General features: G+C 42.3%; 1 protein-coding gene across 4 annotated transcripts in view; it reads left to right on the top strand.

The window, feature by feature from the left end:
• The window catches only part of Arhgef3 (Rho guanine nucleotide exchange factor 3), a 302,635-nt gene that overhangs the window by 86,701 nt on the left and 191,278 nt on the right, over positions 1 to 24,656 (top strand). For all 4 annotated transcript variants that reach the window (XM_048801083.1, XM_048801085.1, XM_048801087.1 and 1 more), the window contains one exon: positions 15,267 to 15,333. In XM_048801083.1, the coding sequence (XP_048657040.1) occupies positions 15,267 to 15,333 (67 nt within the window). The remainder of the gene's footprint in view (positions 1 to 15,266; positions 15,334 to 24,656) is intronic.

Genomic DNA, 24,656 nt, shown 5'->3' on the forward strand with positions numbered 1-24,656 from the left:
CAGGTTCTTGTCACCCAGAACAAGGACCACTGTTAGTGGTGGTGTCAAGAGACAGGGTGGTATCATATTCACAATAGCTAATGTGCAGGCCTGTTATACCCATGATGGAGCAGACGCTGTTCTTAGTTCTTCTAAGCACATAAACTCAAGTGGATGAGATGATCCTTCCCATTCGCCTAGGCAGGTGCTGTTATTATTCTCACTGTATGAGTGGGCGACTGCAGCACAGAGGGTTAAGTGACCTTCCCAGCATCACACAGCTAATAGGTGGTGGAAGCCCAGGCAGCTGGCTATGGAGTCTTTGTTCTTAACCATCACCCTAGGTAGTCTGGCTAAGTAGTAAGAGCTGCACAGAGAGCTTCCAGGAGGTCAGGAAGTGTTCTAAGCACTTTCTATAGCTTGAGTCATTTAACCCTTACAAAAGCCAAACCCTATGAGGCTGGTCGGTGTGTTCCCCGTCTTGCAGATGAGGAAACTGAGGCACCTAGAAAGAGCTGTGAACGGGAATAGAGTTCCCATCCTCGTCAGCTGGGTGATTTAAGACACAGGGAAGCTACCTTTCTGAGCCTCAGGGTTGCCACAGGTGCTAGGTGGTCCAGATGAGTGCTGTGCATACGTGGGGCAGACCATCCTGGGAGGGTGGCTGTTTTACTGGTCAGCCACTTGTCACAGACTCCAGCCCTTTTCCTGGATCTAAGCCTGTCTGTCTCTTGCTGGGACAGAGCTGAGAGCCTTTGGGAAGGTCCGGCTTCTCACAGGAGGAGGTCTTTGATGAAGTGCCCACCCCAGCTTGGACCATCTGTGGCACCAAGGTCCAGCCAGCCCCACCACAGAGACTGCATCTGGCCTGGAAGGTGGTGAGTGGAGAGATAAGTGAAGAACCCATCCCAGCCCTTTGGGGCCTGCTGAGCTGTAGGTCTGGGTCTCTGCTCAGTGGCAAACAGAGTGATTATGGGATGAAAGGATGAGATGAAAAGCACCGACTCCAGGAAATGCTGTATTTTCACAATGTGGAGTAGCAGGTCTCCTTGCCATGGCCTGCCTTACTAGGAACGATACAAGGGACTTTCCTGACAGCCAGTCTCTTTCTGACTGTTGGGAGCTTATCTGGTTTCTCCCTCTACAGCAATACCGGGAGGGCTATCCCTGTCCTTACATCCCTATTTGTAGTCATTTTAGCACATTAATTATTATAAGGGTGAACTTCTGGATCATTTAATGCTCTTGGAAAATGCTGTCAAATTGCTGCCAAATTATCCTGTGGAGATGTCGTGTCAATTTATACATTCCAAACTGTGAAGCAAAGTGCCTGCTTCTCCATATTCTTGCTCACATTCAGTTTTACCAATAAAGTTTGCTAATCTGAAAGTAGATGTGTTATCTCATTTAAATTTCTACTTTTCTAGTTGCTAGGGAGGGCAAACACTCTTTTGTTTGTTTATTGGTTGTTTGGCCTTCTTCTGTGTTATGGCAAGACATTTCTGTGTCCTATAAAAGATTAGTATTTTCTGATTACAAACTTAATGCAAGTATTTTATAAAAATTCAGACAGTATAGGAATGTATAACATGGAACTGCAGGGTCAGTCCTAACCTTGAGAAATCACTGCTGTTGACAGTGTGAAAATTATTTTTTCAGAATCTTATGGAAATTTTTGGATTCTACTCACTTGCCTTAAAGATGTCTGAAGGTTCATTCATGGCTTTACAGTCTTAAAAGGTGTTCTGCTCAGTAGTATTTTTGTCAAATAAAAGTAGTAGGTTTATTTCTTATTAAATCTATTTAGGCACTGCCCAGTTATATACCTGTAGTACCAGCTACTATGGAGGCTGAGGGAGGAGGATCTCTTGAGCCCAGGAGTTTGAGGCCAATCTGGGAAATATGGTAAAACCCCATCTCAAAAAGAAAAAGAAAAAAAGAAAAAGAAAAGAAAAAAATTATCTACTTAAAAAAGCTGTGTGTCCAAGTGGTGGGTACTGAATTTGGGGTCCCTACTAACTGCTCTTTCATCTCTCCCTGCTCAACTTGGATGTATGATCTGCTGGTTGTGTCTGGCTCTGTGCTGTCCACAGGAGTATTTTCTGTTTTTTGGTGTCAAACTGCTGAGTTGAGAGCAGTATCAAGAGATTGAGGGCTCCTGGTCCTCTGCCAGGGCCAGCACCATTGCCTCTGTGGAAGGAAGAAATAATAGCCAGCTTTTACTCTATCTGTCCTTTGCATTAAACCTCTCAACACTCTCCGATGTTAAAAATCTAATATTATCCTATTTTTCATTGTCTTAACACATGGGTTCCGAGAGGCCAAACCCTTTGCTTTAGGGTCACCAGCCAGCAAGCGTCATAGCCAGATCATAGCCAGAATTTAACCCAAGCCCCTCCAGGCATTGAGAGGCCCCTTGAAATGTTAGCCACCCACTCTGCAGATCTGTTTCTTTATGCACAGCCTTTCCATGAGCCTCATCTCTCTGTTGACCTGTATACACACTGGCCTGGTCCAAATGCATCCAGGGAACCTCTAGTTGGTTCCCAACCTTGTAAAAACTTGAGCAAGTTGGGGGCAGGTAAAAGGATGAGTTTGCGAGGTCTGCATCCATGAATCAGGGCTCCCATATGGAGCTGAGGGCAAGCATCTTTGCCTGGGTGACAAGGGGCGGTTGCCATGGCAGCAGCTATGGCAATGCTGATGCAAGCACTGGCCTGTTCCCTCTGAAGCCCAGCTGGGAGCAGGAAGATGGCAAGGTGCCCAAGAGAATAGGGCTTGGGTTGCCCTGTGCTTTCAGGTGGACTCTGTTTGATACGAATTTTTGGTAAGCATGGCACATACTAATTAACATAGTTAATTGCTCTTTCCCCAGTTGTGGCTCTTGGATTTGGTGGTCAGAAAAACCCTTTGATAGGGCTCGGGGGCTAAGAGCAGGAACCCTGGTGTTGGGCTGTCTGGCCCTACCTGTTCATGGCCATGGGGCATTTCCAAGTCTAACCCCAGTGCCACAGCCCGTGCAGTGCCTTACCTGTACAGCCCGTACCTGACAGGGCCCCAGGAGTTAATCTGTAGAAGAGAAACAGCAGGAATGGTATTATGATGATGATGAAAATACTGATGCTCTTAGCCTCGCTGACTCAGAATTGCCTCTCACTCCTACACACTCCCTTTTTTTCTAGTGTCTGAGTTCAGCCAACATTAGTGGGGGCAGCTTGCTGTTTGTCACAGTGCTTGAAGTCATCTGAGCTCCGTTGGTGCCCTCCATGTTACCTTTCCTTTTCTCTATATGGGCTTGAACAAATCTGCCACAGTCCCAACCCCCACCACCATATTTCACTGATGGTTTGGGAATAAACATGTTTTTATGTGTCACCCTGGTCACTGCCAAAAACAGCGTTTATGGAGCTTCTAATTACCTTGGAGACTGTGGTAGGTCCTGTATCAGAGTCAATAAACTGCTTTAAGCCATGCTGGCTAATTTAAGAATTTTTGGTGTTTTTAGCTGTTAGAATCAACAGAACATTTATTAGAAATGCCCATTCCTGGGAACTCATTTTTAGGATTGCAATTTTCATTTTGGAGGTGTTGGGCCACCTATCTGCTGATTTATTGGCTTCTGATCAATACACTATGGAATCAAATGTGAAGACTGTCTTCTCCTATGGCAAAAGATCCTTGTAGGGTACTTGATGCATAGCATCTAGGACAGGGTAGTGGCTATAAGTGTGAGTTTTGAATTTGAGCTTTCTGGGATTTGAAAAACATGAATTTGTCTCCTTCCTTTCTCTTCTTCCTCCTCTTTTTTTTTTTTTGGTAATGAGGATTTAACCCAGTGGCACCTGAGCTACATCCCCAGTCCTTTTTAAATATATTTTATTTTGAGACAGAGTCTTGCTAAGTTGCTTAGGGCCTCACTAAGTTGCTGAGGCTGACTTTGAACTTGTGGTTCTCTTACCTCAGTCTCCTGAGTAACAGGGGTTACCGGCATGCACCACCATGCCCAGCTATCTCCTTTCTTTTTGTTTGTGATTTGAGTAATTCCAAAGACAGCTTTCTCACTTTTATTTCTTTAATCAAAGATTGGCAAGATAGTTCAAATTCATAGTGATTTTGTTTATCTATCTATCTATCTATCTATCTATCTATTTATTTATTTAATTTTGTAGTACTGGGGATTGAACCCAGGGACCCTCAACCATTGAGCTATGTCCCTAGCACTTTTTTTTTTTTTCTATTTTGAGACAGGTTCTGGCTAAGTTGCTCAGGCTAGACTTGAATTTCAGATCCTCCTGCCTCAGCCTCCTAAGTCTCTGGGATTATAGGTGTGTACAACCACATCCAGCTCATAGCGATTTTTAAAAATACCCCCTAAGGGATGTTTACTCCAAATTCATTAAAATACTAGGAAAACTCAGCCATGCAAATTTTACATTGAAATTATAAATTTAATGAACTATAATATGCACATAGAAAAGTATACCAATTAATCTTCATTTTTTTAAAATATGAGGTCTCGCTATGTTGCCCAGTCTGTCTTGAACAATTAGGTTCAAGGGATCCTTCTACATCAGCCTCTCAGGTAGCTGGGAATACAGGTGTGCACCACTGAGTCTGTCTTTCTTGAATTTTTATTTGTAAATGTAGAAAAATCAATAAATAAGGGTAACTTACCTCTGATCTATAATAATAATAATAATAATAGTTGTTGTTGTTGTTATTATTATTATTATTATAAAAGTCTAGTTGTACTTCATGTAAAGAGGAAGAAACCTGATAACTTTGGCTCTGCACCTGGTACTTAGTAAGCATGTGTGTTTCCAACTTCCTTTCTCTGTCATTGCTGCTTCTAAATGTTTTCATCATTTGTTTATTTTTGTGCTCTGGAGCCAGAACTGCCTGCCTTTGAATCCTGACTTCAACATCTACTAGTTGTGTGATTTGGGGCAGTTCATTTAACCTCTCTGAGCCTCAGTTTCTTCATCTGGAAAGTAGGAACAAAAGGTACCTACTTACAAAATTGTTTGAGGACTAAATGAGCTAATACTTACCAAACAATTGGACATGATTAGCACACAGCTAGCACTCACTGTATAAGCACTGGTATTAAAAAGCAAACCCTTAAAAACTTAGTCTCAGTGGCAGAGAAATTGAAGTGTCTTCCAGTCCGCAAGTCAAAGGGCAGTGATCTGAGGAGTTGGGGTGCCCCTGATCTGATCCCACATCTGCTCATGAGCAGAGAGCTTCGGTTTCTTATTCCAGCCAAGCTGGCTCACGGGAAGGTAGAGTACAAACAAGGAGTCCTGGTTAGAAAAATACACACTCAGGAAAGAACGGGCTCTCCCCAGGCAGAACTTTAGAAAAACAACAATCTGCTGCTCCTTGATTAAAGAGTAAAAAACTAATTATTCTTTCCGGAGGGACGTGAGGCTGCTCTCTGCCGGGCTGTGACCTGGAGATGCAGGATGTGGATTTCCTTCAGATGTAAGAAAGTATTTCCCACTGAAAATGTACGATGATGCAGATGGACATGAGGGCCTGGGGCTGGGTGGAGGGAGGATTCCATGGCTTCTAGAGGCAACCCCTAAACATTTTAGAAACATCATTGCAGGTCAGCATTCGGGGTGTGTGTGTGTGTGTGTGTGTGTGTGTGTGTGTGTGTGTATAAATTCTTATATTAGATTTTTATAAAGATCTCTGGTATATAACATCCCTTTAAAAATATGCTATATATAAATAAATAAATAAAATAAAGGTCTTAAAAAAAAGGGGGCTGGGGTTGTGGCTCAGTGGTAGAGCACTCGCCTAGCACGTGTGAGGCCCTGGATTTGATCCTCAGCACCACATATAAATAAATAAATAAAATAAAGGTATAAAAAAGTATGCTATAATTTTAGTTAATTAGACCATCTTACAACTAGCTTAGATGTTTAAAGTCTAGAGCTTCATCCAAACAATGAGGATGTGATCAGGATGCCAAGAAGGTAGTACCACTGGGAAACACTTTGTGTGTGTGTGTGTTTGTGCATGCGTGCAAACAACGTGCGTGGCTGACCAACACACGGAAAGGTGAATGAGCAACTATGGCTCCCGCTCAGGTGGGAAGCGAAGCGGAGTTTTGGCGTACTTGTGATGGGCAATGTCTCTTGGAGTGTTGGGGGTTTTCATTTGCTGTGGGTTGTTATGGTGTTTTGCAGATGAAGTGACCAGGGAGCCACCCCAGGGTTAGTAGGACAAAAATCATATTTAGTCTAAAGCACTTGGGAAGGGCCACATGAGCCATCTCTCCCTACATCCCTCCTGGCCAATGTTCCCTCCAGTGCTGTTCATTTAGACAGCTCTGAGGGAGAAGGTGGCAGGCATTTGAGCACCCTTCTGTTCAGAATGTACCCATCGAGGATCCAGCTTGGCCTGAGGGGCCAGGGAGAGAGAAGTGGACCGAGGTAAGTTCAGATCCGCAGCTCCACCTCAGGCTTGCAGTTGCACCTCTGCCCAGAAGGCCCTATAAATGGCTCTTCAACTACAAAAACCATCCCCTCTCTCTTACCCTGGTTGAGTGTACACAGTTGTATTCATGTTTTTTCATCATGTCTATGAGGTAGTTTTGTGATACTTCAACCACAGATGACTTCTTTTTTTTTTTTTTTTAAAGAGAGAGAGAGAAGAGAGAAGAGAGAGAATTTTAATATTTATTTTTTTAGTTTTTGGCAGACACAACATCTTTGTTTGTATGTAGTGCTGAGGATCAAACCCAGGCCGCACGCATGCCAGGCGACCGCGCTACCACTTGAGCCACATCCCCAGCCCCAACCACAGACTTCTTGAGGGCAAGCACTGTTCATTCTCCATCTGTTTATTAAGCTCCTACTGAAGACCAGCAATGACTCCAAACCATGTAGTCCCTGGCCTTCCAGAGCTTGTCCCCTGGAAGGAGGCTAACAAAGTATACTTTTGCTGTGCTGGGCACCAAGTCCTTTACACATTCATCTAATCCTTACAATAGCCCTTTGAGAGCGTCCTGTTAATATCTCCATCTTACAGATGGAGGAAATAGAAATCAGAACAGTTAAATTACCTGTGCAGCATCACACAGCTAGTGAATGGCAGAGCTATCTCCAACATCTGTGCTCTTAAGCACTGGGCAAAACTATCCCTATATGGCACCACTGAGGAGGCGTCAAAAATTACCATTGGCAATTTTCCTTCTGGACAGGCTGTTCTAAAAAGAAATACAAGCTTTGCAGGAAGCTAAAGTGCAAAAGAGGAAAAATGAGCAAAATGTCTCATGAGGTGGGAGCAGAAGACACACGGGTGTTACTGTGCGTCTCTGAGCCTGGTGTGTGTGCATGCAGGAGGGAGGGGGAAGAGGTGGAGGAAGCCAGAAGGTGTGGGAATTTTTATCATGGCTGAATGAGTCAAGTACATATGTGTCTCTGACACAGGGACTTGTGGGCTGCTTTCTCACACTTGCTGATAAAACTTCATGACTGAGCAATTTCCAGCAGCTCTTGGGGGGCACAAAATGCTTAGCCTCCCCGTTTTTAATTACAGAATTCCCTCTTCTGAAGTAGGTGATAGGATTCTATTTCACATTATTATTTTGTGAAGATTTTCTTTTATCATACATATCTTTTATTTTGCCTGAGAATCTTTTTTATTTTTACCCTCACGTTTCAGAACATCATGGTAAAATATGCATAAAATATTGCCAATTTAACCATTACCATATTTACCACTTTAAGTTGTAATGATATGGTGACACCATTACTACTGCCTAGTTCCAGAACCTTTCCATCACCGCAAAAGAGCTTGTGCATTCACTAAGCGGGCACTCTCTATTCCTTCTCTTCTAGCCACTGGCAACTACTAATCTACTTTCTGACCTCACATCTCTGCCTGTTCTAAACATTTCAGATAGATGGGATCATACAATACATAGCACTTTTTGCCTGCTCTCTTTCACATTGCATAATGTTTTCAAGGTTCTTTTGTCTATAGCATGTTATGTATCAGCACTTCATTCTTTTTATGGCTGAATAATATTTTGCCCATGGATATGCCACATTTTGTTTATCCATATATCAGTTGATAGACATTTGTATACCTTTAAAATAGTACCTGCTATGTGCCAGACACTTTGATACATGTTATATCCTGAATATTTAAAGAGTTCTTACATATAAATTAAAATAAACCTTCTTTATATAAATGAGAAATGATGAGAACAGGCATTTTGCAAGGGAAGAACTACAAATATACTAACTTTATGGATTTCAAAAATCAGTTAATCTCTTTAGTTTACTGTGGAATTAGTTTGACTAGAGTATTCCAGTATTATTTTGCTACAGTTTACAGACATTTGTTTGGGGTATTTCCCATTTGGGGCACAGTTTCACTTGTTGCTTCTTTAAGTAGCTCATGTATTCATTTGTGACCCAAAGATAATTTCCTTTGAATTTTCCAGACATTACTTCTCTAAAGCCTTTGTGAAATATTTTGGGGTGTTTCTGAATGCAGATAGGTACTCAAATATTTTGGAGAATGCCACATTTTTTAAAATACAGGTTTCCAATTTCTCAGCTTGGTCACCAACAGCTGAGACAGAGCAGTTGATTTTCATAGCCAGAGGTTTTTTAAAACTGCACACATTGTTTTTCTATAATCGTACCGTCCAACATAGCAGCCACATACCACATGTGGCCATCGTGCGCTAGAAACATGGCTAACACTAATTAAGATGTGTGGTAAATGTAAAATCCAAATTGGATTTTGAAGACTTAGTATGAAAAATCAAGTTATCTGTCATATTTTTCCTACTGATTAGAATTTGAACTGATATCTCAATATGTTGGGTTAAACGTATCATTAAAACCAAACTGTCTGTTTCTTTATAAAATATGACTAATAGAAAAATTTAAAGTACACATGATATTCTATTTTTTAAAAATATTTTATGTATATTTTTTAATTGTAGATGAACACACAGTATCTTTATTTTTATATGGTGCTAAGGATCAAACTCAGTGCCTCACGCATACGAGGCAAGTGCTTTATTACTGGACTACAGCCTCAGCCCCGATATTTCTATTAAATAGTACAGCTCTTAAAAAAAAAAAAAATCTGGAACAAGGTGAAGAGAAATCCAAGTGGACACTGCAACTTCCTTGTGTTAGTTCAGAATCTTGGAAGTGCCGCTGAGACAGGCTATGGAGATGTCACATCTGTAGATCCACGGCTGTGCCCATGACAGTATTTATTAGTATCCTCCTCACCTCTTTTCTGCCTTGGGCAGTTCATGGGTCTGGTTGCTTTGTCCACCTCCACCTTCCAACCTGCTTTTCCTTTGGCCTGGCCTGCTTTTTCCATTTCTCATCGCCTGACTGAGTCCCTCTCTGGCAGGCATCAGGAGGCCTCATTTCCTCTTCGGGGCAGGAGTGGGGGGTGGTCTTTCTGGCTACTCAAACTCTGGTTGTGCTCCTTTGGCATATCACCACTTAAAAAACAAACTTACTATGTTGTGATTTTTTTTTTTTTAAGGAGGTGTTGGTCTGATTGTCTCAGTGAGAAAATGAAAGCAAGAGCCTTCTATCCCTTGTTCAATGCTATATCTCTAATATATGGCCCCACACCTGACATAGTGTATGTGCTCAGTAAATATTGATGATTTTTAAAAAATTATTGATGATTAAATCTAATGGGTGCGTCCCCATGAATACACACTCCTTCCCCCAGGTCTATCCTCAGTGGGACTGCTGCAGAGAGGACCCAACTGGTAACCAAGCCATGGTGCCAGTTGATATCTCTTCCTCCTCCTCTCCTCCTCCTCTTCCTCCCCCTCCCCATCTTCCTCCTCCTCTTCTTTGTCCTTCCACCTCCCCATCCCCTGCCCCCAGGGGTTGTTAAGCACTCTCAGGAATGCTTAACCACTGAACCACATCCCCAGCCCTTTTTATTTTTTAATTTTGAGGCAGGGTCTCTCTGAGTTGCTTAGGGCCTCCTTAAATTGCTGAGGCTGGCTTTGAACTTTCAATCCTCTTCCCTCAGACTCTGGAACTGCTGGGATTAGAGGCATGTACCACTGTGCCAGGCCCTGCTGACCAGTTTTGAGGTCCTGTGATTTTTTTTTTTTTTTTTAGAAAGAGAGAATTTTTTTAATATTTATTTTTTAGTTTTCGGTGGACACAACATTTTTATTTTATGTGGTGTTGAGGATTGAACCCAGTGGCCCACGCATGCCAGGTGAGTGCCTTACTGCTTAAGCCACATCCCCAGCCCTCCTGTGATTCTTTTTTGTCCAAGTTTATCAGAAAATAAAAAATTGGGGCTGCTGCATGATCTGTGTAGAATAAAGTGGAGGAGCCGCTCTTGGTGGTACCCTTGTGTTTTTTTTTTTGTTTTTTTTTTTTTTGAAGAGAAAGGAAACCCAAAGCAACGAGCTTTCTGTTCCAACTACTTCCTCACACCGTGCTCCTCCACCAAGCCTTGGGTCTTCCCAAGCTGAACTCCTGCCTGTCTGTTTTCAATTATGTACTGAAAACAGAAACTAAAAAACCTTTACCAGAAAGAAGCTGTCGCCTTCTTAAGCGGCCCAAACAGAATCAAAACACCTGCCACAGACAGTGCTGTTCTCAGTACAAATCTCTCTTCTCAGGTATAGCTGTTTGATTTTCCCAGTGATGCTACAGTTGCCCTCATGGATGGAAAAGGGGTAAAACCAAGAGAAAGAAAGAAAGAGAAAAGGAAGGTTTTGTTAGCAAGGTGCTCTGGGCTGGAAATTCAGACATTTAAATATTTACAATGTGTACATCATCTTGGCTAAGGAGGTGGTCTTTGGGGAGAGAAAGAAGAGGCAGGAAATTAGAAGGGAAGGGGAAGTCTTTCCAATGACTCCATCCTGTTCACATGTGTGGCCATGCTGTTACCTAAACAAATATTCATAGCATGGGGAAGCCTTTGTTTTATTTGACTTATATTTTATCTGGTGTGTAAGGATTTGATGCAGATTTCATAGATCCTCCAACATGAATCTTAACAATGATAATGACTCACCCTTACTTGGTTAAGGAAGGAGACCCCCCACACACACACACACATACTTTTTTGGTACTGGGGATTGAACCCAGGGGAACTTTACCCCTGAGCCATATCCCCAGCCCTTTTTATTTTTTATTTGGAGACGTGGTCTTGCTAAATTGCTGAGGCTGGCCTCACACTTGGGATCCTCCTGCCCCAGCCTCCTGAGTCACTGGGGTTATAGTCATAGCCACAACACCCAGCTAAGAACCCTCTCTTAATAATAAGAATAGCTAATTTAAGTACCTATTAAGTGCCAGACTCTCTAGTACACATTTAATATAGTGCATGACTTAAGCCCTTCCATTTTGTAAAAAGGGTTGATTATCCCCACTTTCCCTCAAAAGGGGAAAAGAATAGGTAACCTGCTTGTAGTTCCCCAATAAGAAAGGGAGGGAGCCATTTTTAGGCTTGGGCGGAAGAAGCAGTCTCAATGTGCACCTCTGGTCACTCACTCTCTTAGGGGCTGCTCTGGAAGTGTTGGATAATTCCCTGCTTAAGGCGATGAGCAAGGGTCACATTTGCTTTCACATGGTGGGTACATCCTGTGCTGGCTGACCCTCAGGCCTGCTGCTACTGACCTTATTCTGTTTGGTTCCAGACACACACATTTGAAGTAGAGATCATTCCCTACATGCCGCAGTCTGGCTGGGCACAAATAACCGAACCGCCACAAAGCACTTGTATGTTCAAACAGGAAACTTTATTGCCCGAACTCCACCAGCACTCCACGCACACTCCCACTCCACCGGGCTGCGCCCGCACTCACTCTCCGGAACCCTGCGAGTACTCAACAGAACTCCAAAGTAGCGGGCGCCCAAGGCAGCAAGCAGGGGTCTATATACAATTGAATACACAGCCTGTTTCAATCCAGGATCATCCAGTCACAGCAATTACAGCTTAACTTAATTATCATCTTAATGGCTCGCTGGCATCACCTCTTAACCACTCCTTTTGGCGCCATCCCGACTCGTGGCTCTCAGCACCTACATACAGCTTGACTCATGATTTTTCACTCTTACTGTGGGCATTTCCCTATTTCTACCTTAAGTTCTCTCAGGGCGGAGAGAAGTGTTCTTTCAAACCTGTCACAGGGGGTGACCTTTCCCATATGGATGGCAGCTCCCCTCCTGTCTCAGTGGTTTCTTGTGCTACTCCCCACACCCCCTGGCTTTCCCATCATCCTGTGGGAATGGCAATGCCAGTCAGCCTGGTCCTCGTGACATCTAAAGCATGATGGAAATGCTGCCTGGACAGAGGGCTGTGCTTCATGATGATGAGCGTGTGCCCGACTAAGGCCTGGTTCACACTAGGTGCTAGAGGGCTGCACTCAGACTTGGATCCCTCCTCTAAGCTTCAGAGCCCAACTGCATATGTTTGTGTATGGGAAACCTGCAGAACTACGTGTCATATCGCTTGGACTTCTGTTGCCCATATGAAGAAGTTGCTTCTGAAACAACAGCGTGGTGGACACAAGCCTGTAATTCTAGCTGCTCAGCAGGCTGAGGCAGGAGGATCACAAGTTCAAAGTCAGTCTTAGCAACTTAGTGAGACCCTGTCTGAAAATATAAAATGCTGGGGATGTGGCTCAGTGGTTAAGTTGGGTTTAATCCTTCGTACCAAAATAAATAAATAAATAAATAAAAATAAAGAAGAAAAAGAAAGAAAGAAAGAAATACACCCAGGGCTGATGGGCCCATTAGATTCTTTGATAATGTGAATATCTGGAAGTCTGGCTGGGGGTGGGAAGTGAGAGGTGGGTGGGAGCTAAAAATTAGGGACAGCCTGTGTATCAGCGAGTCTCCTGGCAGTTTCCCCAGCTGAGGTGGTGGGGGGAGGGGTCTCAAGTTGTGCGGGATTGGCAGATTGGCTCAACTCAAGTTGACAGATTGGCTTGATGCTTTTTCTTTGGCTGTGACACCTGGTAATGAGGAACCCTGTTAAACTGGTGCCTTCCCTCACAGACGCCCAGGCTTCGTTCTTCCTAACACCCTGTCTACTGCAGCCTCGGGATCTAGAGTCAGGTGCATCAGCATTGGTGTTTGAATTCCCAATTGGCACCTGCCAGCTGTCTGACCTCTGTTATGTGCTTTAACCTTTCTCAGCCTGTTTTAACTCATCTGTAAAGTGCTATAATCATAACATTGCATTATATCATATTATATATTATAAAATTACATTATGTAAAATTATAAATTTATAATCTATTTGAAAGTATATGATCTCATGACAATATTTTATATATAGAGTATTATATAACACCATTGTTATTCCATTCACACATCATATAATGTGTTATAACCTATTGTAAAGTTATCATGAGGCTTGGTGTATGTAGGTAAAGTGCTCAGTTCCTGGTACAGCTCTACCTGAATTACTATTAATTGTTGAAGTAATTAGCGTTAGCTTGCAACCTATAAAACCAGGGCACATTTTTACAAATGTCCTGGTATGTATTGTTGTTTTGGAAGCAGTGAAGCCCATTAAATAATTAGGAAGGCAAAACCCAGTTGTAATTGGGAGAAGTATTATTGACATATAAAATTTTTTCTTGAAGATAGAAATTTCTTTTCAGAAGAACTTACACCCATATGCTACTTAATAGAGAAGGATATTAAATCTACTACCCACATGTCCTCTGTTTATCTCCAGATATTACTGACTTGGGTTTCTGTTGTTATGGGAGGCTGCAGGGGAGGGCAAGGCAGGAAGGGCTTCATTAAAATGCATGTCTGATGGGGGTTCCCACAGACTCTGGCCAGCTGGCCCAGCTCTCCAATGCTACTCCCATGTCCCTACTTGAACACTGTTCTGGGAGCTGGGTTTGGAAAAGAGGGAGGGAGCACCGTGTTGTCATCTACTGAGTTAGAATTCTTACCTATTGAGTCTACCTAGTGGTTATTATCTCCCCTGTTTTGCACATAGGATAACTAAAGCTCAAGAAATTACTCTCATCTTCAGGGTCATATGGCTAATCAAAAATCAAGGGACTTGAGAACAGGCAGTTGAGATCAGACTTCCATCCCTGGTCCTCAGTTTTTATTTTGGAGATGGGGAAGTGCGAGGGGTAGAGTCTAGGGCCTCACCTGTGCTAGGCAAGTGCTCTACTACTGAACCACATCCTCAGACCCTCAATTTTCTTATCTATTAAGTAGGTATAATAATGAACCCTAGTTCACAGGGTAAAAATCAGTGAGATTAACTATATAAAATCTTAACATATGCTTTTGTAAGTACTCAATACCTGTTAGTTGATGCTACTATTATAATTATCTTGTACTTTATTTCTCTCTTTTGCATGACAGAGCCAACCAATCTTTTACTCTGCTCTGACATACTGAAAAGCCTGGGCTCTGGTCACTGTGTACTTTAGGCTTGTGTTATTGTTGATTATAGCAGAGAGCCCAAGGTTAAGGTGACTGCCATATAACTAATACCTTTTGGGTACAGCTGTGAGTAAAATCTCAGGAAAAGTCCAAGGTAGATCTTTTCCAGGTATGTTTTCAGCCAGCATGAAATGTGCATATATCTATATTGGCAGGCATCATGTTTTCAAAATATTGGAAAAGATATTCCTGTAGGTCTGGTTAGCAGCTACAAAATTTGATCTCATTTGCAAGACAGAAATTAGGGCCTCTCACCCTGACATACCCTGAAGCTGCCTGTACCACTCCCAGGAAGCTTGATTCTTGGAGAGAAGTTAATGGACAAGAATACTCATGTTGACTTGTTATGCAGCAGCCATATGTCCTGTTGGTCATCTCTTTAAAAACTTGGAAATCACGTCTGACCTCCGTGGAGATGTTGGGGCTCCCCAAAGTGTGATGCAACTGGGGAGCTTCCAGGCTGAAGCCTTAGATATCACCAGATTGCCTCTGTTTGGTTTCTTTGTGACAAATAAAGATGGCGAGTTTAATCTGACTTTTTAGTTGCATCCCGAGGGCACTTTAGATTTTATTTTTTGGGCAAAAGATGGATTACTTTGTGGAACTGTGGGGTTTTCCTCCTGGGGAGTTGGGAAGGAATATGTAGTGAATTGGGCTGCTGAAGATAAAACCTCCAGCCCAAAACTAGAGAAAACTCCAGTCACCAAGTTCACCTTGTCCTTTTCTTCAGGTATTTTCCTTTGTGATAAACCTGCATTTGAAACCAGTGATCTCTTCCAAGCATTTCCTCCATGAATAATGAACGCTTTGTCTTTTCTCCTCTCCTAGGCCTAAGCGGCAGCGGCAGAACAACTTTCCCATGTTTCCCTCTCCCAAAGCCTGGAACTTCAGAGGGGTAAGTGTCTGCCCTGGGCAGCTCCTGCTATTAAAGGTCCTGTTCTAGATATGTACTCCAGCCTCCAGAGAGGTCGCTGTGAGGTTTGATTGACTTATAAATTTCCACCAAAAAAGCATCTGTTTTACTCCCCATGGAGGTTATGTTTGCATCAGCTGTTGTAATTGAAGTGGCCCAAAAAGCATTTGCTGACATTAGCCCACCCCGAACTTCATGGATGTAGGAAGTGTCTTGTGAAGAAGCTGAGAAGGGTTATGGTTGCTGGGGTGGGCATTGGGTGCTTCCCTCGGAACCTGGAAGGAGCCCCATGTACAATGAAGGAAAAGAGAAGTGAGAAATGTGCGTTCTACTAATATACAGATTTGTACTTTCATGGGGAACTTTGTTTTCCAGAAGTCTGAAGGCTTTAAACAGACTGGAAGGGAATCATTAAATTCTCCTAATCACAGAACAGTAGTCTGTTATATTACCCTTGATGTAACAGGGATGATAATGTGATCAGTCACAGTGCCAGGAGGTCCTGCTGTGCACTAGAATCAGTTCTAACACTGACCTGAGGTGGGAGGGACCTTTGCTCTGTAGGGAAGGCTTTGAGCTATGTCACCTCTAGACCCTTGTGTGTGGTGTTCCTGGCCTGCACTGCACCCCTGTACTCCCCCTCATCCACTTCATCCACAGTGACTAAGCTCTGACATCACCTTTTCTGGGAAGTTATCACTGCCACCCTTCTGAATCTGAGCTTGAGTCCCCTCCCCACTGCATGTATCCTGCACTTTCTTATCATTATGTTTAGTTAGGACTTACTGAAATTCAAGATTGGAACCCCCAGGCAGGAGGTACACAGATACCTTACCCCTCTCTTTTGTTACTACTATATCCCTGGGCTTGGCACAATTCCTGAAATATCCATACTTAATTAATTAGTTGGATGGATGGATGGGTAGATGGATGAATGAATGAATCTGTCTCTCACATCCATCTGACACAAACCCCACATGTTGCCTTCAGATTGGGTTTTAAGCCTTCTGTCTTTCAATTACTATTCTGACTGTTCACCCTGTAAAATGTTACATAGATCTCACTTGTTTTCTCCAGGTGTCTTATTAAAAATAAATGTACATCACAGCACTATTTTAACTCAGACTACAGTGTACTTTTCATTGAGTACAAAGAGAAATGTGTTGACTTCTGAAATAGATGTGTGAGGCTTACTGAATGCAAGTCTTGTGCTTCCTAAGTTGTTTATGGTTTAATGGATAAGTTCTCCATTTCTCAAAGTGTGTTCAGTTGAATGATCATAACCACTAAGTGAAAAAATGGCTTGTGTGGTCAAATAAATTTGGGACATTCTGAATGCACAAAATTAAATATATTCATCACTTCATGGCTTCTCAGAGCCTTTGATGTGTTGATGTGCAGGGAGACTTCACAAGGAGAGTTGATAGAATTTGCAGGAATGCCCAAAATCATGGCCCATGAAACCTTTTGCTGACCCAACAGTCTGTACACACTTGAAGTTGATATGTGTAGTCAATTTTGGACAATAGAGAAATTGTATCTCCTGTGAGCAGATTAGTCTTTTTGAAGACTTTGTTTCTGGTAGTCTCCTGATCCACCCTCCCTTCAGTGTTGCTCTCCTAATTGAAGAGTGGTCATTGGCTGAGGGCAGTGAATATATATATAGGGCAACAAGCCACCCAGGTTTACTTAGGGACTGTCCTGGTTTTAAGTCTTGCACCTGGGGAAACCCCTTGGTCCCAGGCTCTCTGGGATAATTGATTACCCTACCTGTGTCCTTGGACGACTTCTACTGTTTCTTCTTAAAAAAAGTTTTATAGGGGCTGAGGCTGTGGCTCAGTGGTAGAGCGCTTGCCTAGCACATGTTAGGCCCTGGGTTCCATCCTCAGCACCACATAAAAATAAATAAAATAAAGATATTGTGTCCAATTACAACTAAAAATAATATTTTAAAAAGTTTTATACATTTTCAGCATGATTCTTGTTTATAGAATTTGCTGCTCGAAGGAACCAATTAGGAACATATGTGTCTTGAGTGACACTCTGTTTGCCTTGTCTTTGCCAAATCTAAGATAACAGTGATGTTTTAAATTAGTAATGCACTGCAGGGTGGGGGACAAAACCTGCCCTGAGCTAACTGCAACCAAGTAGGTATCCAAATCTAATGCAGTATCAACTTCAAGTTCCTATCAGCCCTTACTTAAATTCTTAGCCCACTCATAAGAGTGTTCCATAGCTTTACATTAACTTGTCTGAATATAGTGCATTAGGTAGCTGGGTCAGCTGTGTGGCTTGCTTGGTCTCATGTTCTTGCTTTGATTTCTTCTGGACCTGGGGCTTTTTGTAAAGCTAGACAAACTGGCATCAAGATACACCAGAGGGAGAGGCTTGGAGCCTGATTGACTGCCAGATTCCTCTATGGCTAAATCAGTCTCTCTCCACCTTGGAGTAGAATCCTCAGTGACATGGTGGGAGTGGAAGGGAACTCAGCCAAGTGGAAACACCCTCACTCCCAGCCAGGACACTCTTCATCATCGTCATTATGGTAATTGAAATTGACGAAGGACCCAGGCTGCCAGGATGAGGATGTTTCAGGCATCCTCTAGCCGATGCGTTTTCTGTAATGAAATTTGACTCTCAGGTCTGTTAGACAGAGCTGTGCATGCTGTTCTAGGGCAGGGTACACTTTCTGTGAACACTTTGTTTTATTCTTGACTTAGAAAGGAAGCTTTTAGAATTTCTGTACTAGCAGCTTTTCCATGTTTATGTACCTGGCAGAGAAACACATTATATTATAAGCATTTGCAATCCTGTTCCTCTTTAGCTTATGAAGAGAAAGCGTTCTGTGTTTGTTGACTCAGGTCCTGGGCATTTGTGGATCTGGGGGGTGGGGCCCAGGACACAGTGGTGAGCAATGAAGTGGAAAGCCATGAGGAGCAGGAATCATGTTGTTCTAGATGAGACATTTGGGGAAAAGAGAGATTTCAGAATAATGTTAAAGAAGGTCTTGCAGAGTGGATTGTATTGTTACCCTCCACCTGCCCCCAAACCCTTTCCTGGAAATGCTCTCTATAGAGCATTGGTCCTTGAAGCATTAGGAGTTGCATTGGGGATTTTCCTTTTGTTGCTGGAGGGGTTGGCTGTGCAGAGGCACAGGAAGGACCAGTGATGCTTGGATGACATGTTCCTTCTACTTCCCAAGTAGTTTAGCCCTTTCCCAGGTTGCCATTGCTGCTGACTATACTCAGCCCTTCCTTCTCATGCTGAGCTAAGGAGGCAGAGGTCCTAGGTGTTTCTGATCTTCTAGGACCTCCCCAGGCAAGGGGTGGTGCTGTGCCTATCTATGACCAGACCTGTGGGTGCTGTAGGTAGATTCATTCATGGAGAGAAGTTGAGAGCATGGTTTAGGTTGGGGTAATCTTGGTAGGAACATTTAAACCGGAGTAAAACCAGAACAGAAAGGGGAAGAATGAGAAGATCCAGGAGTTGGGATCCTGGGGGTGGGGTGTAGATGCTCTTCTATCAGGTACATTCTGCACATCTGGTCCCCATCTGGATGGGGAAGTGCTGAGCTCAGAATTTCCATCCTTCCTTGTGAAAATGTTTTATACAGCTCCTCCTGTTGAGAGAGAGAGAGACTGACTGACTGACTCAAGGAGGGAACTCACACTAGGACTTGAAATTCTCAAGGATAAAGCTCCAGCCATTGCCCTGTAAGTGAACTAGGAAATGCTTAGCAGGGACCTACTGTGTGCAAAGTATTGTTTTAGTACTGGGGCTGAACTTTCAGTGACTTTCTTATTCTCTAGTGGCTGGTCTTTAGTTTTGCCTGTGCTATTTGGGAAGAAATTTCTGGACTTGGACTTAGAAGGGCATACCATTGTAGCCCTGGCCTTTTAATTTTCCTTATCTAAATGAGGAAAACAAGGTCCAGTATATTAGTCAGATCCTTTGATTATGAGTTATAAAAACTCGGTTAAAACTAGTTCAAGTAAAGAAGGGAATTGATTGCCCTTGTAAACTGAGGTGAACCAAGGTGTGCAGCTTTCAGGTACAGCTGTATCCAGGGATGCATTTCCTTTCTCAGCTTTGTTTCTCTCTGGGTTTGTCTCATATTTTTCCTACTACATGTGAACTTTTTTTTGTTGTTGTTGTTTTGTTTTTGTTTTTTGGAATGACAGGATGGTCATGAAGAACCATGTTTCCAGGAAAAAAGTGAAAAATTTTTGCTACCAGGGTCTACATTCAAAATCCCAGTAAAAGACTCTGATTGCCCTGGCTTGGATCATGTAGCTATGCTTTGACCAGTCACTGTGATCAGAGGATGGGGTAATATGATTAGAAAGGTCTTTGTAATATGCCTCCTCCATGGTAGGGAGCCAGATGGTCAGGGTTTTCAATTGGCAGTTCCTCTAGAACCACTTGAAGTGGGGAAGAAGCAGTTGTTCAAAGGAAAACTTGATGCTGTTATTGAAAAGGAGTCTCATTCCTTGACAAAGAGGGGGAAATTACAACCACTCCTGAGGGCCACTCAGAGTGAGAGTTCAGGAGAACTTGTCTTCTGGCAGTACATTCTTTCTCCATGAAGTTCTGATTTGTCCCATGCCCCTTGTTGGGAAAGAAGCTGGAAAACCTTCAGCATATCTGAATTTCTTGAAGGCTAGACTGAGGTGCTCTAAATTCACAACTTGTTAGAGTGACAGAGTCTCTGCTGCTCAAAATTCACCAGGCCAGGTCAGTGTTTATTGTGACCCCCTCCATGCTGCAGAATGCTGAATTTGTACATTTACTTCTGTTTATTGAACATTCTCCAGGCCAGACTGTGGCAGCCCTGCATGGAAGAGAGCACAGTTATCCCTTAATATTTGTGGTGTTGGGGTTGGAGAGTTTGGTTCTAGGAGCCCTATGGACATCAAAGTTCTTGGACACTCAGCTTCCTTATATAAAATGGCATAGTACATTATGCACATCCTCCTGAGTACTTTACATCTTCTGCTCATTATTTACAACACCTAAAACAACGTAATTGCTATGTAAATAGTTGTTATACAGTGTTATTTAGGGAATAATGACAAAAAGTCTGTACATATTCAGGACAGATGCATTTTTTTTCCAATTATTTTTGATCCACAGTTGGTTGAATCTGTGGATGCAGAACCCACGGATAATGAGAGCTGGCTGAATTTATTTCCATCACAAGATACATGAAGTTTGTTTCATTCTCATTTTATGGATGAGGAAATAGAGTTATGTTAATTTTCTATTGCTGAGTAACAAATTAGCACAAATTTAGCAGCATATACAGTACCCATTCATTAGCTCACAATTGTGTAGACCAGAAGTTAGGACATGATGTGGCTGGGATCTCTGCTCAGGGTCTCATGAGACAAAAATCAAGGTGTCAGTCTGGACTAGGTTCTCTCTAAGGCTCAGAGTCCTCTCCCAAGCTCACGTAGACTGTTGGAAGGATTCAGTTTCTTGCAGTTTCTGGGAGGTCACCGTTCCCTTGCTGGCTATCAGCTGGGGCTGCTGTCCACTCCTAGAGGTCAGTTTCAGGTCTTTGCTGTGTGGACCATTCCATCTTCAAAGCCAGCAATGGAGCATCTCCTTTACATCAGATTCCTTTCAAGGGCTCAGCAGATTAGATCAGGTTACACAGATGCTCTCCCTTTTGAAGTCCATGGTCTTGAAGTCCGTGTTCAGTAATCTGATCATGGGGGTGATGCCCCACAACTTCCTCAGGTGCTGCCTGCACTCAATGGGATGGGATTATACAAGGTGTATGCACCAAGAGACAGGGACCTTGGGGACCATTTTAGAACTCTGCCAACCCCACAGAGGTTTAGAGAAGGGAGCATCTTGCCCAGGGCCACACAGCAAGTAAGTGGTAGAGCGTGGATTTGAACCAGACCAACTGGTTCCAAATTCCGTGTTCTTGAGCAGCACCTTTTTTGTAACTTCTCTTCCATATGAAATTATTTGCAAGTGGGGAAAATATTTACAATTTTCTTCTTATCCTAAGCTCCCTAATGTATAAAGGACCCTTGCAAAACCATAATACAAATTTTAAAACTCAATAGGAAGAGTTAATAGACTGGAATAAGTGGTGCCAAAGAGAAAATAAGTAAGCGAAGTTGAGTGTTCATTCTAATTAAGAAATTAAAAATATTTTAAAATGACAAAAGTAATAAGAATACTATCAATAATAATGTACGTCATTTAACTCTTGCTACAATTCCAAGTCATCACATCCCCCAGCAGCCCTGTTTAGTAGATAGTGTTGTGATTATCCCCACTTTCCAAATGGAATAACCAAGACCAGAATCATCCCCAAGGTCCCATAGCAATTAAGTAGTGGGTCCAGCTTTTGCTTTCAACAACAGGGTCACTGTAACAAGTACAAATAATGCAAAACATATGTGCATAGAAGAAAAGGAAATGAAGTTGGGCACAGTGGCACAAACTCATAACCCCAGCTATTCAGGAGGCTAAGGCAGGAGGATCACAAGTTTAAGGCCAGCCTCAGCAACTGAGAGAGAAAATAAAAAAATAAAATGAGCTGTGGGTGTGGCTCAGTGGTAGAATACCCTTGGGTTCAGTTTCTAGTACCCACCCCCCAATATAGAAAGAAAACGAAAATCTAAAATAATAAAATCTAAAGTAACAAACTAAAATGATTCTTTTTGCAGGGAAATAATACATTACTATGTACATATAAAATAGTCTGGGGGATTCTTACCCTTGACAGATAGTCTGAAGTGGGTAAGATCTTCAGGAACTCTTATGTTACATACTTTTGAAATGCCTGAATTTTCTAGAGAGAGCATGAATTGCATTTATGATTAGCAAAGCAATCAACTTATGATAATTAAAAGAGATCTTCCATAATCAAAAATTTTCATAAGAAGAGACTTATTTTTTAAAGCTTAGGGTCTTAGAATATATCAGGGAGTGTCACTGAATATGTGTTGTGCCAGGCACCGGGGACTGATCTGATCTGGGAGTACAGAAAAGACCTGCACATTCTGTGCCACAGGACATTTACTTGTACTGTCTCACCAACCTCCCACCTCCCTGATAGTCAGTCTAGAACAAATTACATGCACACTGTGGGTTAGGCATTTTATAGTCCCATCTGATTAGTTCATACCCTTGAGTTTGGTGGATAGTCCTTGGCAGTTATAACAAAAGCTTAAGTAGTTAAAAGGCACATGCGTTGGGGTCAAAAAGCCAGATTGTGGACTTCAGACTAGATATATTTCAGAGCATCAGGTCCCATATTTGCAAAATGAGAATGGACAATAATGTGATCTTCTCAAACATGAGTCTTAGTAATGATGTGTGTGTGTGTCCTGGATATGATGTTTTTCATGTAGTTAAGTGTGCAGAAAACACACTTAACTCCTTATAATGAGGGTTCCGCTATACCTAAAACCACTTTTCTAAAAGATATGTATTTGCTAGATGCCTTTTTTGATGTGAAGCACTTACTTAAAAAGGAAACACTGACTCTTGGATCTCTCTTTAGCTCTACTAAATTTCCCTTCAGACAGTAGAGCAGCCAGCCCGGTGTAGATGCTGACCTCTGAAAGGAAAAGCCCATGTTATGTCTTTAGGTTGCTAACACCAAAATTATGCCAGCACAGTGAAGCTCATTTTTAGATTCAAAGCAATTTCTTTTTCTGGCCATATTTGAGATCTGTGGGGGTTGCAATGGGCTAGTGTGCCAGTTGTGCAGATTCTGCACATTTGAGGCAGAATTTATAGATGACTTCATTTTATGTGGTTTTCACTTCACTTACTCTCTTTTCGTTACAGAGTATGCAGAGCAAAAGATGCTTTAACTTTATCTCTGGGACTTATTAGGAAATCTTAATTGCAAGTGACAGAAATATAGATTAGCTTAGGCAAGGAGTTTTTAAACATACAGAGGTATGGGAAGTATTTCATAGAATGCAGTGGAGCTTAAGACCCCGGGACTAGATGCTGGAATCCCATGAGATTCCAAACTATTCTTTGCTATTGCCACATTTGCTCCGCACTTGACTCCTTCCATTTCCCCACACAGTGGAAATGCAGCCATCTGCAAAGATATGACAGCCTGCCTCTCAAAGCCAGCATTATTGGGGAGGGATTCTGATTGGTCCAACTTGGGTCCTGGACCAATCAGCAGTGACCAGGGAGCAGGGTAATATTACACCACCACTGTGACTCCTATGGTAACCATAGTAACAGAGGAAGGGAAGGGGCAGTTTTAGAAGGGAAAATTCTTTAGGTGGATGCAAACAATTCCTGTCTATAAAGTCTTTCCCCTCACTCCTCCTATAGTACAGAATAATCTGATTCCCGAGGCCTAACTTTTCTTCTTTGGAATGGAAACAGTCCATTTATTTTATTTATTTTATTTTTTATTTTTTACTTTTTTTAGTTGTAGATGAACACAATACCTTTATTTCATCTATTTATGTGGTGCTGAGGATCGAACCCAGTGCATGCATGCAAGATAAGTGCTCTACCACTGAGCCAAAACACCAGCCCTAGTTTTTTTTTTTTTGTTTTTTTTTTTTAAATTTTTATTGTGGGTTGTTCAAAACATTACAAATTTCTTGACATATCATATTCCACACTTTGATTCAAGTGGGTTATGAACTCCCACCTTCACCCCATACACAGATTGCAGAATCACATCAGTTACACATCCATTGATTTACATATTGCCATACTAGTGTCTGTTGTGCTCCGCTGCCTTTCCCATCCTCCACCCTCCCCCCTCCCCACCTCTCCCCTCCCCTCCCCTCCTCTCTCTCTACCCCCTCCACTGTATAACCCTGAGGGTCTCCTTCCATTACCATGCAATTTCCCTTCTCTCTCCCTTTCCCTCCCACCTCTCATCCCTGTTTAATGTTAATCTTCTTCTCCTGCTCTTCGTCCCTACGCTGATCTTAGTTACTCTCCTTATATCAAAGAAGACATTTGGCATTTGTTTTTTAGGGATTGGCTAGCTTCACTTAGCATAATCTGCTCTAATGCCATCCATTTCCCTGTAAATCCTAGTTGTTGTTTTTTTTAATTGGTTCTTTTTAGTTATACATGATAGTGGAATCCATTTTGACATAATTATAAAAGTATGGAACATGTCTCATTCTAATTCAGTCCCCAGTACCTCTTCCTCCTCTCCCCTCTCCCGCAACATTTAGTTATTGATTCCTTTTTTTTTTTTTTAACCTTGACAATTTGACTTGGGACTAAGAATATCCTGTTCAACAAGAATACACATAAAACATAATAATCCTCTGGATGAATCA

Source organism: Marmota marmota, unplaced genomic scaffold (assembly GCF_001458135.2).
Source record: "Marmota marmota marmota unplaced genomic scaffold, marMar, whole genome shotgun sequence".
In the NCBI taxonomy this organism is placed as follows: Eukaryota; Metazoa; Chordata; class Mammalia; order Rodentia; family Sciuridae; genus Marmota; species Marmota marmota.